The 13,732-nt window shown below is 66.9% G+C and overlaps 1 protein-coding gene across 1 annotated transcript in view; it reads left to right on the forward strand.

The window, feature by feature from the left end:
• CRTAC1 (cartilage acidic protein 1) overlaps positions 1-13,732 on the forward strand; it is a 32,686-nt gene that overhangs the window by 14,926 nt on the left and 4,028 nt on the right. The window contains exons 4-11 of the mRNA XM_039482779.1: positions 986-1,116; positions 3,368-3,524; positions 6,125-6,259; positions 6,597-6,742; positions 8,794-8,930; positions 9,760-9,842; positions 11,073-11,173; positions 13,442-13,610. Coding sequence (XP_039338713.1) covers positions 986-1,116; positions 3,368-3,524; positions 6,125-6,259; positions 6,597-6,742; positions 8,794-8,930; positions 9,760-9,842; positions 11,073-11,173; positions 13,442-13,610 — 1,059 coding nt within the window. The remainder of the gene's footprint in view (positions 1-985; positions 1,117-3,367; positions 3,525-6,124; positions 6,260-6,596; positions 6,743-8,793; positions 8,931-9,759; positions 9,843-11,072; positions 11,174-13,441; positions 13,611-13,732) is intronic.

A 13,732-nucleotide genomic window follows, 5' to 3' on the forward strand; every position in this document is an offset into this window, starting at 1 on the left:
TGTGCGGGCACGTCACCACGGAGACTGGCAGGTCCAACGGCTCCCCGAGGGCCTGGCAGCCCTTCCTGCCCCGCTAATGGCCGGGCTCCCAGAGGCAGGGGCCATTGTGCGCCGGAATCTCCTCCGAACCCCTGGCCCCGGTGTCTCCCCTTGGAGACAGGTCACCAGCATGCTGGGCAGCGCCAGCCTGTCCTGCCACTGCAGCTGGAGCTCCGGCTGCCCGTCCCTGCAGGGCACCCAGCTCTGGTCACGGGCAGGTCTCTGGGTTGGGCCCCCTCCTGCTCTGCCAGGCCCCTGGCCTTGCCGGGTGCCTCCACCTCTGCCCTTGGGGTGCTGGGCCCCGGTGCAGTGAGCTCTGAGCTGGGGCAGGGACCCTCCTGGTCTGGCTTTGGTGCTGCTCTCGGAGCCACTAACAACTGAAATTGGGTCCCCCAGGCTCCTTGGGAAGGGCCCAGGCCCCCGTCAGTGGGGCTCCCCCCTTGTTTTTCCTAGCAGCGGGGCCCTGCCAAGCGGAGGCCATGTGGCTATCACCATGGATCCGTCTTCCTGACACACCTAATTACCCAGCTTGCAGCTGCCAGCACGTTGCCTGTCCCTAAATCAAGCAGCCCCATTACTCCTGTCGCTGGCCGTGCGGCCGCGGGCTCTGCCATCGATTTCCCCCTCCGCTGTGTGATCTACAGGCTCCGCACCGCTCAGCGTAATGAGTTCATTCTGCCGGGCGCCCTTGGCTGGAGAGCAGCCCCTGCCCCGCGCCCCTGGACTGCGCGTGGGGGCTGCGGGCCGGGATTGAGGGGCCCCAGCAGGGCTGGCGGGCTCGAGAGCAGGGCCTGGCTGCTGTGATCTCCCCAGGGCAGTGCAGGGGGGTTCTGCAAGGCGTGGCAGCCCCCCGTCCCACGCCGAGCCAGCCCGGCCCCTGCTGCTGTCCCTGCACACTTGTGGGGCCTGGCCCCTCCCTGCCCCCCTGACCCCCTCTCTCCCCCAGGCCTGGCCACCTACACGGACAAGCTGTTCAAGTTCCGGGCCGGGCGCTGGGAGGACCTCCTGGGCGACGAGGTGAACCGGGCAGTGGCCAGCCGCTTTGCCGGGCGCTCGGTGGCCTGCGTGGACAGGGCGGTGAGTGGGCAGCGAGCCCGGCTGGTGGCCCTCGGGGCAGGGTCATGGGGGGAGGGGGGAGCTTCCTTACCACCCAGGTCAGTCTCTGATCCCCAAACTCCTCCCGTCCCCCAGGCTGCCGCTGGGTGTACGGGGACGAGGTGGCACTTTGGGGCCTCCCCCATCCCGTCCTGAGCCCTCTGCCCCCTAAGTGCCTCCCCACTGTCAGGGTGTCAGGGCGCTAGGTGCCCCCCACCCCCCCTCGAGGTGTCAGGGCCCCAGGTTCCCACCTCCCCCCCCCAGCTGTCAGGCACTGTGCTTCTCTGCCCCCCCCCCGCCCCCCAGGTGTCAGGGCCCCAGGTTCCCACCTCCCCCCCCCCCCCCAGCTGTCAGGCACGGTGCTTCTCCCAGGTGTCAGGGCCCCAGGTTCCCACCTCCCCAGGTGTCAGGCACTGTGCTTCTCTGCCCCCGCCCCAGGTGTCAGGGCCCCAGGTTCCCACCTCCCAGCTGTCAGGCACTGTGCTTCTCTGCCCCCGCCCCAGGTGTCAGGGCCCCAGGTTCCCACCTCCCCAGCTGTCAGGCACGGTGCTTCTCCCCCCCCCCCAGGTGTCAGGGCCCCAGGTTCCCACCGCCCCCCCCCCCAGGTGTCAGGCTCTGTGCGTCTCTGCCCCCCACCCCCCCAGCTGTCAGGGCCCCAGGTTCCCACCTCCCCCCCCCCCAGCTGTCAGGCACGGTGCTTCTCCCCAGGTGTCAGGGCCCCAGGTTCCCACCCCAGGGGTCAGGCACTGTGCGTCTCTGCCCCCGCCCCCAGGTGTCAGGGCCCCAGGTTCCCACCTCCCCAGCTGTCAGGCACTGTGCTTCTCTGCCCCGCCCCCAGGTGTCAGGGCCCCAGGTTCCACCTCCCAGCTGTCAGGCACGGTGCTTCTCCCCAGGTGTCAGGGCCCCAGGTTCCCACCTCCCAGGTGTCAGGCACTGTGCTTCTCTGCCCCCACCCCCAGGTGTCAGGGCCCCAGGTTCCCACCTCCCCCACCCCCAGCTGTCAGGCACGGTGCTTCTCCCCCCCCCCCCCAGGTGTCAGGGCCCGGGAGCCGCTTGCTGAGAAAGAGCCAGAGGGTGTTTTATGCTCCTGTCACCTGCTCTTTCTTCTTCCTCCTCCTCCCAATGATTATCACTAAATCAGGGCCCAGCTGCTGCAGGGGAACAATGGGTGGGGGCGGGGGAGGGTGGGGCAGCGGGGCCTACCCGGGGGGCGGAGCCGGGCTGTGCGGTGTGGGGCAGCGGGGCCTACCCGGGGGGCGGGGCGGGGGGGCAGAGCCGGGCTGTGAGGTGTGGGGCCGCGGGCCTACCCGGGGCGGGGTGGGGGGCAGAGCTGGCTGTGAGGTGTGGGGCCGCGGGGCCTACCCGGGGTGCGGAGCCGGGCTGTGAGGTGTGGGGCAGCGGGGCCTACCCGGGGTGCAGAGCCGGGCTGTGAGGTGTGGGGCAGAGGCGCCTACCCGGGGTGCGGAGCCGGGCGGTGAGGTGTGGGGCAGCGGGGCCTACCCGGGGTGCGGAGCCGGGCGGTGAGGTGTGGGGCAGAGGCGCTACCCGGGGCGGGCCGGGCTGTGAGTGTGGGGAGTGGGGCCAAGAGGCGGGGTGGGGGTAGTAGGACTGCGGAGTGGGAGGCTTGGGGGTCAGGTACGGGGAAGTGGGGCTGTACCATGCGGGGAGGACTGGGGAGGAAGGAGGTTGGGGAGTGGGGCTAAGCCATGGGGTGGAGCTGGGGGCAGGTGGAGGGGAGCAGGACTGAGATGCGGGGTTAAGTGGGGGCAGCAGAGTGGGAGCCCGGCGGTGGGGGGGTGCAGCATGAGCATTCCCAGCATGGGGGGGGGGGAAGCCGGACAGACACTGAATCTTGGCAGGTCCGGCAGGCTCAGCCCTCGAGTGACCGTCCCTGCAGGGCTGGGGGCAGCGAGAGCAGCGCGGACCCCCAGGGAACAGCAGCCGAACGTGGGGCCCGGGGCCCTGACCTGGCTGCAGCCACCCCCAGCCGTGCTGCGGGGCTCTCATCCGCTCCCCGCGGGGCTGGCCAGAGCCCGCAGGCTGCAGTGCCACCACCGGGGAGGGGCCCCCCCCAGGACCCTGCCCCCGCCCCAGGTGTCTCCATCCCGGAGCAGCGGGGGAAGCCCCTTCCTAGGCCTGCTGCTGCCCCAGCCAGGGTGTCACAGCTGGCTGCAGGCTGGCGAGCCGGGCAGGGGCCTGGCTCTGCCCTCACCCACCTGCCCCTTGCCCACAGGGCTCCGGCCGATACGCCATCTACATCGCCAACTATGCCAACGGCAACCTGGGCCCCCACGCACTGCTGGAGATGGACGTGGCCGCCAGCGACCCTGCCCGTGGCATCGTGGTGCTGACCGACGTCGCTGCCGAGGCCGGGGTCAACAAATACACAGGTCCTGGGCAGCCTGCGCGGGCGGGGCTGAGGCCGGCGGGAAGGGGAGGGGGTGCCGCGGGAGGGGCCCATGGGGAGGCGCGGCGCGGCACTGCCCATAAAGCAAGTGCCAAGCCTGGCACACATGGTGCTGGGGCTGTCTCTGGCCTGGCTGATAGCACCATCTGTGACTCCTGCCCAGGACGGGGGCTGCATGAGGACAATCCCCAGAGCCAGGGGCCTGGAGCCAGCCCCCCCGTCCTGCCCCGCCCCGCCCCGGTAGGGAGTCTGGGCTCCAAGATCTCCCCCGGGCTGACCCTTGCCCCGGGAGTGCCTGGTCTCAGCAGCAAATCACATGGGCAGCTGGTTCGCAAGGGTGGCACCATGCGGGCAGCTGCCATGGCTGCTCCTGGGTATTGGGCCCAGCGTTCGGGTGGATTTGCCCATGGCCGGCCCCTGCACTCACTGCCTCTCCCGGCCTGGCCCTGGGTACCTGGGAAGGCCTGGCTCCCCCCTCTCGACCTTTCCTATCCAGCTGGAGAGGGCCAGGGGCCAGGGGCTGGGCCCCCCTGAGCTGGGGTTACCTGTCCCTTGCACCAGACCTGCCAGAGCCTGGTTCACAGCCGCTCCGACCTCCCGTATCCCCTGGGGAGCCGGCGGGAAGGGCCGTGAGTGTGGGGGGGCTCCCAGGGGAGATGGCAGGTGCTGAGGGTTAGAACAGGGTGTCGCTGTTTGGAGGGGCAGACGCCGCAGACCAGTGGCGGGGTCTATAATGAGCTTTCACCAGGCCAGTAACAAATGTGGACTTTCAAAGTCCACAACAGTCTTGTGGTGGAGTCCCAGATGCAGGGCCGGCTCCAGACCCCAGCATGCCAAGCGCGTGCTTGGGGCGGCATGCCGCGGGGGGCGCTCTGCCTGTTGCCGGGAGGGCGGCAGGCGGCTCCGGTGGACCTCCTGCAGGCGTGCGGACCAGCGGACCCTCCGCAGGCACGTCTGCAGGAGGTCCACTGGAGCCGCGGGACCGGCGACTGCCAGAGCGCCCCCCGCGGCGTGCTGCCATGCTTGGGGCGGCGAAATTCCTAGAGCCGCCCCTGCCCAGATGGTTCCCCTGGGCTCTCCAGCCTAGCGCGCCCCCAGCCAGCCACACAGCCTCATAACATACCCCCAAAATCACAAAGTTCAAGCCACTTCCAGTCTCAAGAGAGCGGCTGCTTCCCCCAGCTCGGCTTGTCCCTCCGATCTCACCCAGGGACAGCGTGGGAGCCGGTCCTGGAGCCAGGGGCGGCTCTAGGCACCAGCAAACCAAGCTGTTGCCTAGGGCGGCCAAATCTAGGGGGCGGCAGGCTGGGCCGGTGGACCTGCCGCAGTCATGCCTGCGGGAGGTCCACCGGAGCCGCGGATGACCGGACCTGCCGCAGGCATGACTGCGGAGGGGGCGCTCGTCCCGCGGCTCGGCTGGACCTCCCGCAGGCATGACTGCGGCAGCTCAAGCGGAGCCGCCGGACCCGCGAACCGTCCGCAGCCGTGCCCGCGGGAGGTCCGCTGTTCCCGCGGCTCCGGGGGAGCTCCCGCAGTCATGCCTGCGGCAGGTCCGCTCGTCCCGGGGCTCCGGTGGACCTGCCGCGGGAGCTCAACCGGAGCCGCGGGAAGAGGGGACCCGCCGCGGGACCGAGGAAGGGCGGCGCAGCACACCGCGCTGCCTGGGGCAGCCTATTTTCTAGAGCCGCCCCTGCCTGGAGCTGTTCCCAGTGAGGAGCCAGAGACAGTTATCAACAGGCAAACAGCCACTCTGCCACTCCGAGGAGTTTGTCTGATCCCAGAAGTGGCGGAGCTGCAGTAATCTCCCTGCCGAGTGGCTTCCAGGGCTGACCCACGCCTAGCCGGGCTGGGATCTTTGCCCCTCAGGGTTCAGACAGCAGGAAAGAGCCTCAGTTCCCCCTTGTCAGGGATATGTAGCCCCTCCGGCCCAGAGCCCATGCGGACAGGGTGAGTTCACGCGTAGGTCTCTGCTCCCTGGAGATCAAGGAATGCAGTGAGCAGGGGGCCCTGCAGTGCCATGTTTGAGTTTGCCGTGTTTGCAATGCCCTTGTGCGCGGGTCGCGCCTTCAGCTGGGTGATGGGGGAGTGTGGCGAAGCGGGATTTTCCCTTGTTATGGTGTATGTGAGTCTGACTGGTGAGCCTATGTGAGTTTTACTGTTTTGTGTGAATACAGTGTGTGCCTCAGTTTCCCTGTGTGCTGCACCAATACCTCCGTGGTGGGAATAGGGGTGTGGGACTTTGGCTGAGACCTCTGGGGCAGGTGAGGCTGCTCCAGCTGCCTGCACATAGGCTATGGCCAGTGCCCGTGGTAACCTGAGACCCAGGAGGGGGATGCAGCCAGGTGAGGACCAGGTGACTCTGCCCAGGAAGCGAGACAAAGACAAGGAGGAGGAGAAACGGGGGCGGGGGTGGTGGAGGTGTTGGAGGTCGGGTCACTGGAAGCTGGCAGTCTGCTTGGGGGGACTGGAAGAGGGGGAGTCCAGGCCGTCTGGCCCAAGACTCCCCAAGACGGACTTGGCTGAAAGTAACTGATTTCTGTGCTAGCAAGTTCTGGGGCCTGACCCGTGCCCTGCTGTCCCCAGGTGGCCGGGGGGTGGCCGTGGGCCCCATCCTGAGTGCCAGCGCCTCGGACATATTCTGCGATAACGAGAATGGGCCCAACTTCCTCTTCCACAACCAGGGGGACGGCAGCTTCGTCGACGTGGCTGCCAGCGCCGGTGAGTGAGCGCAGGCGGGTGAGGGACCTGCAGCTGGCGGAGGGGAGGGCGGTGGCATGGCCAGGGGGTCAGGCCTGGAGCCAGCCCTGGTGTTACAGGGGCCAGAGCGCCCGAGCGATACCCACAGGGCCTGTGGGAGGCCGAGCTGGGGACCCCGAGCGTGGGTCTCTCAGGGAGCCCAGCGGCACTAACAGAATGGGATTGGGGTGGGGGGAACAGGGCAGCCGAGCTGGCCCCGGCCCCAGCCCAGGCAGAGATGGGGCTCCCTCTGCTGTGGGGTTGGGGGTGTCACTGTCCTTGGCCCCGCTCCCAAACAGTCTCCTCTGCTGCCCTGCAGGCCTGGATGACCCCTACCAGCACGGCCGCGGCGTGGCCCTGGCTGACTTCAACCGCGACGGCAAAGTGGACATCGTCTACGGCAACTGGAATGGGCCCCACCGCCTCTACCTGCAGACGAGCGCCAGTGGGCGGGTCCGCTTCCGGGTGAGAGTGGGGCGCACACGCTGCCAAGGGGCACCAGGACCAGGGCCCCCAGTTCTCCCAGCCTTCCACACCCTCCCCGGGGGGCTTGCTGTCCCCGCTCTCCCTGCGGGGGGTCACTCACGGCCCATTCTGGGGAGCCCCTGGATTCCAGCTCTGTCGGCCTGGGACCTCCTTGGTCCGACTCCTGGTGAGAGCCCCAACTCCTCCCAGCCCTTTGATCTCCAGCTGGTGGTGTGGGGGGTGGCTCAGCCTCCCTGCGCAGAGGTGGGGAGATCTGTCCCCTGGGGCGCTGGGTGTCAGCGTCCTGGGGACTGGATTTGCCATCGGCGTCTCAAATCTCCACTCATCTGGGACCAGGCCAGGCCAGGCCCCACCACCCTTGTCTCAGCCTGTCCTGAGAGCAAACAGTCCTGTCCCACCCACGGGGGAGCAGTGCAGGGGAAACTGAGGCACACCACACTCATAAAGATATCCCTTGGCGCTGCCCGCTGTGCTGCCCAGCCCCCGTCGCTCCATGGCCCTTCTTATGCTTCTTAAGAAGCACATGGGATCTTTTTCAAGGGAAAAGGCAGCCGTTTATTGGACACACACACACACACACACACACACACACACACACACACACACACACACACACACACACACACACACACACACACACACACACACACACACACACACACACACACACACACCAGTCCAGACTCCGGAGCAATCTAGTGGCCAGCGAGGTTGATCACGGGTAGGGAGGAGCCGGGATTTGTCGATCGCGACACGATGCTCCAGGGAACTCTGGCCAGGATGAACCCAACGTTCCATGGCACGGCCCCGTTCATATAGTGATTTTCCTGCACCGGGGCCAGTGAGTTCTGCACTGTGGTGCTGTAATCAATTGCTGTTTGACGAGGGCTTGTTTTCTTCCATTGTCCTTCTCAGCCTTTATCTTGTTCTTTCCTCAAGTCTCTCAGGGATTTACCCCGGGCTGGGGTTGATCACGGCTCTTGTCCCCATTGACAGGTGCCTGTCTCCTCTTTAGAGTTGTCAATCTGCCCTCCTCTGACATTCCAACAGGAGCGTGTTGCAGCCTCCTGGCGCCCTTGCGTCTGGCTCCGGTTTCTCCCTAGAACATCTGGTTCAGCGATGGCCTTCACACTTATCTCTTAACACCCATTCCTCATTCACACACAAACCACAACTCATTTCCACAGAGCGTTTTGAACAGGAGCATCACATTGCAATGCAGAAGAAAACCAGTCACAGCTACATTATTATCTTATTATTCTTTATCCTTGTGACGAACTGGGAATGTTCTTAATCTTTTCTCTGAATACTGGGTTGGGGCCTCAGTGTCCCCTCTGCAGTTCTTAAGTATCTAGCAGAGCAAAGGGCCAGTGCACCTAAATGCCTGACACTGTCTCCTAGCAACTGATGGCCTGGGCCCCTCCCCTGCAAGGTGCCAGCTGAAGGTGTTGGAGACAAAGGGATCAGGTGACCTCCTGGCCCGGGGAAAGGAACTGAGAGAGGAGGAGGGGCTGGAGGGGTTTTCAGTCTGCAGCTGGCTGGGGACGAGGAGTGAGGGCAGATGGGAAGTGAGGGCAGACGTGGGGGTCTGGCTCACTGCCCCCCAGAATGGACCCGGCCGAGGGGTCCGGTTCGCGGTACCTACAAGCTCTGTGTTAGACCCTGTTCCTGTCATCGAATAAACCTCTGTGTTACTGGCTGGCTGAGAGTCACGTCTGACTGCGCAGTGGGGGGGCAGGACCCTGTGGCTTCCCCAGGACCCCGCCTGGGCGGACTCGCTGTGGGAAGCGCACGGAGGGGCAGAGGATGCTGAATGCTCCAAGGAGAGACCCAGGAGGTGAAGCCGTGTGAGCTTCTTGCCCTGCAGACAGGCTGCTCCAAGGGAGAGGAGGCTCCCAGAGTCCTGCCTGGCTTTGTGGGGAGCAGTTCCAGAGCATCGCCCGGGGACTCCGTGACAATCCTTCACTCTAAATTATACAAAATACAAACAGTAAATGCTAGAACTACACCCTGACCCGTCTCTCCCGCAGGACATCGCCACGCCCAAGTTCTCCATGCCCTCCCCCGTCCGCACCGTCCTCGCGGCCGACTTCGACAACAACCAGGAGCTGGAGTTGTTCTTCAACAACATCGCGTACCGGGGCTCCTCCGCCAACCGCCTCTTCCGGTAGGGCCGCCTGCCGGGGCAGGGTCGGAGGGCGGGCCGCCTGCCGGGGCAGGGTCGGAGGGCGGGCCGCCTGCCGGGGCAGGGTCGGAGGGCGGGCCGCCTGCCGGGGCAGGGTCGGAGGGCGGGCTGCCTACCGGCCGGGGGCAGGGAGCGGCTCACCTGCCCACCCAGGAGATGGGCCACATGCCCAGGAGAGCCAGGGGCCACAGCTGCGTGCCCAGGAGGTGGGGCGGGCGGGTGGGTGGACTGGATTCCGGAGCCCCTGGCGTGCAGCTGTGCTCCGTGCCCAGGAGCAGGAGGTGTGCCCACGAGAGCCCGTGGGCACCAGCCGTTGTGACTATGTCATTCTTAGCCCCTCACTCCCAGCGCGACTAGTCGGGGTTCTGTGCAGCAGCCCCTCGTTAATTGTGGGCATCGATAGCTCATTAGCACCAAACTGCTCATGTGTCCCGGGCGAATCGTGCCAAGTCCCCGCACTGCCAGCCCCATGGCCACTCTCTGGCCCCGGCTGGTCGCCCGCACGAAGGCCCACCTGGCTCTGCGGGATCCTGGCAGTCTCTCCGGCAGGGGCTCCGAGCCCCCCGGCCCCAGCCTGTCCCTGCCTGGTGCCGAAGGGAGACGATGCTGTGTGTGCCAGGCAGGGCTCCCCGCTGGGGTGCAGCACTGGCCTAGGCTCTCGCCCGACAGCTGCACCCTCTGCCAACCCTGCCCCTTGCAGCCCACGGACCCTGCCTGGAGCCAGAGGCAGACATGGAGGGGCTCGGGCAGCCGGTGGGGTTGGGGGCCCCGGGCCCTGGCTCTCACCCTCATCCCCTGCCTGGCCTTGCAGGATCATCCGCAGGGAGCACTTGGACCCCGTGATCGAGGAGCTGAACCCAGGAGATGCCATGGAGCCCGAGGGCCGGGGCACTGGTGAGTCCCCCACGCCCGCAGCCCTGCTGCCAGGCTCCCCTGACCCTCAGGGGCTGGGCCACCCCCGGCAGGGCCAGGGGCTGAGATGCCCCCAGGCTGTGCTGCCTGGGGACCCCTGGGCGCTGTGGGGGTCAGTGGGGTGGCCAGCAGGGCTGGGTGGGGAGCTGCAGCCACTGCGCAGGACTGGGAACGAGCGGGCGAATCCTGGGTTGGCTCCGGTTTGCCGGCGGCTGGATCGATGGCTCCATTGTCATCTCCCGTCTCTGCCCCCGAACAGCAGGGCCCTGGCCTGGCCCCTCCACGCCCTCGTCTGCCCAGTGACTCCGTCAGTTCCTGGGGTCAGGGTCTGGGTGCTGCCCCCTCAGTGCACAGGCCAGTGGCTGCTGGCAGAACCCCACCCCGGGGACCTGAACCGTGCAGCTGGCTCTGTGCGTGCTGCAGGGCGACAGTCGGGGAAGCTGAAGAACCTACTGACAGGCAGCGTGATCTAATGGTCAGAGCAGGGGGCTGGGAGCCAGGACTCCTGGGTTCTATCCCCAGCTCTGGGAGGGGCGTGGGGTCTAGGGGGTCAGGGCAGGGGGAGCTGGGAACCAGGACTCCTGGGTTCTACCCCCAGCTCTGGGAGGGGCGTGGGGTCTAGGGGGTCAGGGCAGGGGGGGCTGGGAGCCAGGACTCCTGGGTTCCACCCCCCGCTCGGGGCGGGGCGGGGGGTCTCGGGGGTCCGGGCCGGGGGGGCTGGGAACCAGGACTCCTGGGTTCCATCCCCAGCTCTGGGAGGGGCGTGCGGTCTGGGGAGTCAGGGGAGCCAGGACTCCTGGGTTCCATCCCCAGCTCTGGGAGGGGCGTGGGGTCTAGGGGGTCAGGGCAGGGGGGGCTGGGAACCAGGACTCCTGGGTTCCATCCCCAGCTCTGGGAGGGGCGTGGGGTCTAGGGGGTCAGGGCAGGGGGGGCTGGGAGCCAGGACTCCTGGGTTCTACCCCTGACACTGACTCTTTTTCATCTTAGGCAAGAAACGGCCCTTTGTAGCCAGGGCTGCCTCCCCGGCTGCTGGCGCCGGCTGTCTGTCCCTCTGGGCTGCCTGCAGCCCAACGTGGCTCCGGGGCTCCCTGCAAGGCTGTGGTCACCTGAGCCGTTCCCCAGGCGCAGGCTGAGCCGGGGCTGGCGTGAGAGCCGGGCGGAGCTGGGCCGGGGAGGTGGGGGACTGACCCCTAGCCCCTGCTGTCATTGCAGGGGGTGCGGTGACTGACTTCGATGGCGATGGGCTACTGGACCTGATCCTGTCCCATGGCGAGTCCATGGCGCAGCCGCTCTCCGTCTTCAGGGGCACCCAGGTGCGTTGGGGCCCCGTGCTCACCCCCTGGGCTACAGTGGGGCTTTGCTGTAAAGACTCTGTGTGAATACTGTGTGTGCCTCAGTTTCCCTTGTCACGGAGTCCCCGTCTCGGTGCGCGGGCACCGCCCCGATGAAGTCAGGCAGGGCTCCGGTCAGTGGGGCTCCCTCAGGGCACACGCTCACCAGGGCAAGAAGCCTCCTGGGCATCGGTGCTTCCTGGGTCTGACCTCGGAGTGTTCAGCCCCCTGTTCGCCCCACGCCGGGAGCTCCCGGCAGCGAGTCCCCCTGGATCGGACCCCTGGGGAAGCCCTGCCCCCCACTCCCAGCCAGCGTGGGACACAGACGGGTTGTTAGTCGTCGCTCGGGAGCACAGCGTAGAACAGAGCTTGGGAGCACAGAAATCGGGGACGGTCACAAAAGTCCATCTGGGGGGATCCCCCCGGAGCCCCAAACCAGGAGCCTGACTCGCTTCCAGCAGCCCGGCCTCAGACTCTCCTGCTGCCCCTCCTCCGTCCTTTGTCCCTTTCCCAGGCAAAAGGGCCACCTGGTCTCCACCCTTCTCCTTGCTCCAACTGGCACAGCCCCGACCATCCGTTGCCGGGTCACGGAATCCTGCAGCCATTGTCTGTGTCAGGCAGCGAGGGGCAGCCGCACCTGCCCACTGGGGTCTCAGCAAAAATCACAGCCCCTTGTCCCACCCCCTAGATTCTTGAGTAACACACAGGGGAAACTGAGGCGCACACCTAGTATTCAGAGAAAACATTAAGCACATTCCCAGTGTCATCCCCCTTCCCCCCAGACAAAGTCTCTGGCTCTGCCCCATTCAGCCTGGTCCCTGGGAGTGCGTCTCCCCCAGCCAGAGGCTCCCGCCCCTGCGACAGTCTGCGACCCCCGGTCCAGGCTGGGGGGTGTATATAGGCCTTAGCTCCAGCCACACGTCCAGATCATCACCCATCAGCACCTCTGCAGGTCACTGAGCCTGCCTCTGGGCCCTCCTTGGCCCCCGTCTCAGGGAGCTCGTCACTGGGGGGCCAGACACCCCCTCAGGGGGCGAGATTCGTGGGGCACTAACAGTTCTGGGCCCACCCCGGGGCCATGCCAGCGTCACCTCAGCACCCGTGTCCAGTACCAGCACTTGCTCCCTGGGGCCACACGCCTGCTCCTGTGGGGTGCCCTGCGCACCTTGCACATTGATCGGCCCCCGCGTGGGGCTGGAGCTTCCTCCCAGAGCCCCAGACAGGCTGTCCCGGGGGGAGCTGGAGTCCCCCGAGTGGCTGCTGCTTCCATAACCCTGGCGCGTTTTGCCTACAGAAATGACATCACAGGTCTCTGAGGTCCCTCGGCCGCATCCCCCCTCACCCCTGATTTGGGCTTACCAGAGTCCTGCTTCTGGGGCACCCCTGGGTGGCCCCTCTTTGGGTCCTCGACCTGGGCCAGTCCCGCCAGGTCTCTCCATGCCGGGCCCTGCTGCCCACAAACTGCTCTGCCAGCGCCGTGCAGATCCTTTGGCTTCCTGTCCACAAGCCACGTTTTCTGCTCAGCTCCCCCACCTCCAATCTGTCAGGGGACCCAGGTCCCAAGACAGGGAGCCCAGGGGGCACGGACGCCCTGCTGCCTCTGCTGCTCTCAGACCCGCCTAGAACCTGCTTCGTCCTTCTCCAGCCGGGCCAACTGCTGCCCGCTCCCAGCAGGGGCTGGCGATGCCCCGAGGGGCAGGTCACACCCCGTTCTCCTGCTGGTCCCTGCGGCTGCCAGTCACTCACAGCAAAATCCTTCTGGTGCGTTCAGCGACCCCCCAGCCTCGTGGTGCCTTCCCCAGCCCGCCTCTGCTCCCCGCCACAGACCCACAGGGCCGGTGCTCTTCAGCAGCCCCAGGGCGGCCCCCTTGAGGAGCCAGACCCCCCAGGGCTTGCTCTGTCGCTGGGGAAGCCCCTCGGCTTCACCGCCTGCTTGGACCGAGCCGTCAGCACCCCTGGCTCAGGCCGTGAGCCCCCTTCAGCGAGTCCGCCTGAGAGAGACTTGGGGGCGCAATGCACCCCCCCAGCACCTGCAGGGGGTGAGGCGGGTCTGGAACACAGCTAGGCAGGCCGGGGGAGCACCCAGAGCAGGACCTTACAGCCTGGTCCATACAGCAAAGTATCCAGCCCTTCTCCGCCCCCAGGTGACAAAGCAGCATGGGGGAAACTGAGGCACACACACTATTCATACAAACGTCCCAGAAAATCCCCACCCCCTGCCCGGCTCGTCTCACCCGTCTGTCCCTGCAGGGCGCTGGCAATAACTGGCTCCGCGTCATCCCGCGCACCCGCTTCGGGGCCTTTGCGCGGGGGGCCAGGGTGGTGCTGTTCACCCGGCGCAGCGGGGCGCACCTGCGCATCATCGACGGCGGCTCGGGCTACCTGTGCGAGATGGAGCCCGTGGCGCACTTCGGCCTAGGTGAGTCGCCGGCAGCCTGGCCCCTGCTCTGAGAGGCGCCCGGCCCTGGCCACGGCCTCCAGGGAGCCCTGGGCATCCGTCTGCGGCTCCTGGCCGGAGCTGAGACATGGGGTCAGGGCAGC

The sequence above is a fragment of the Mauremys reevesii genome, linkage group 7, assembly GCF_016161935.1.
Source record: "Mauremys reevesii isolate NIE-2019 linkage group 7, ASM1616193v1, whole genome shotgun sequence".
NCBI classification, from domain to species: domain Eukaryota; kingdom Metazoa; phylum Chordata; order Testudines; family Geoemydidae; genus Mauremys; species Mauremys reevesii.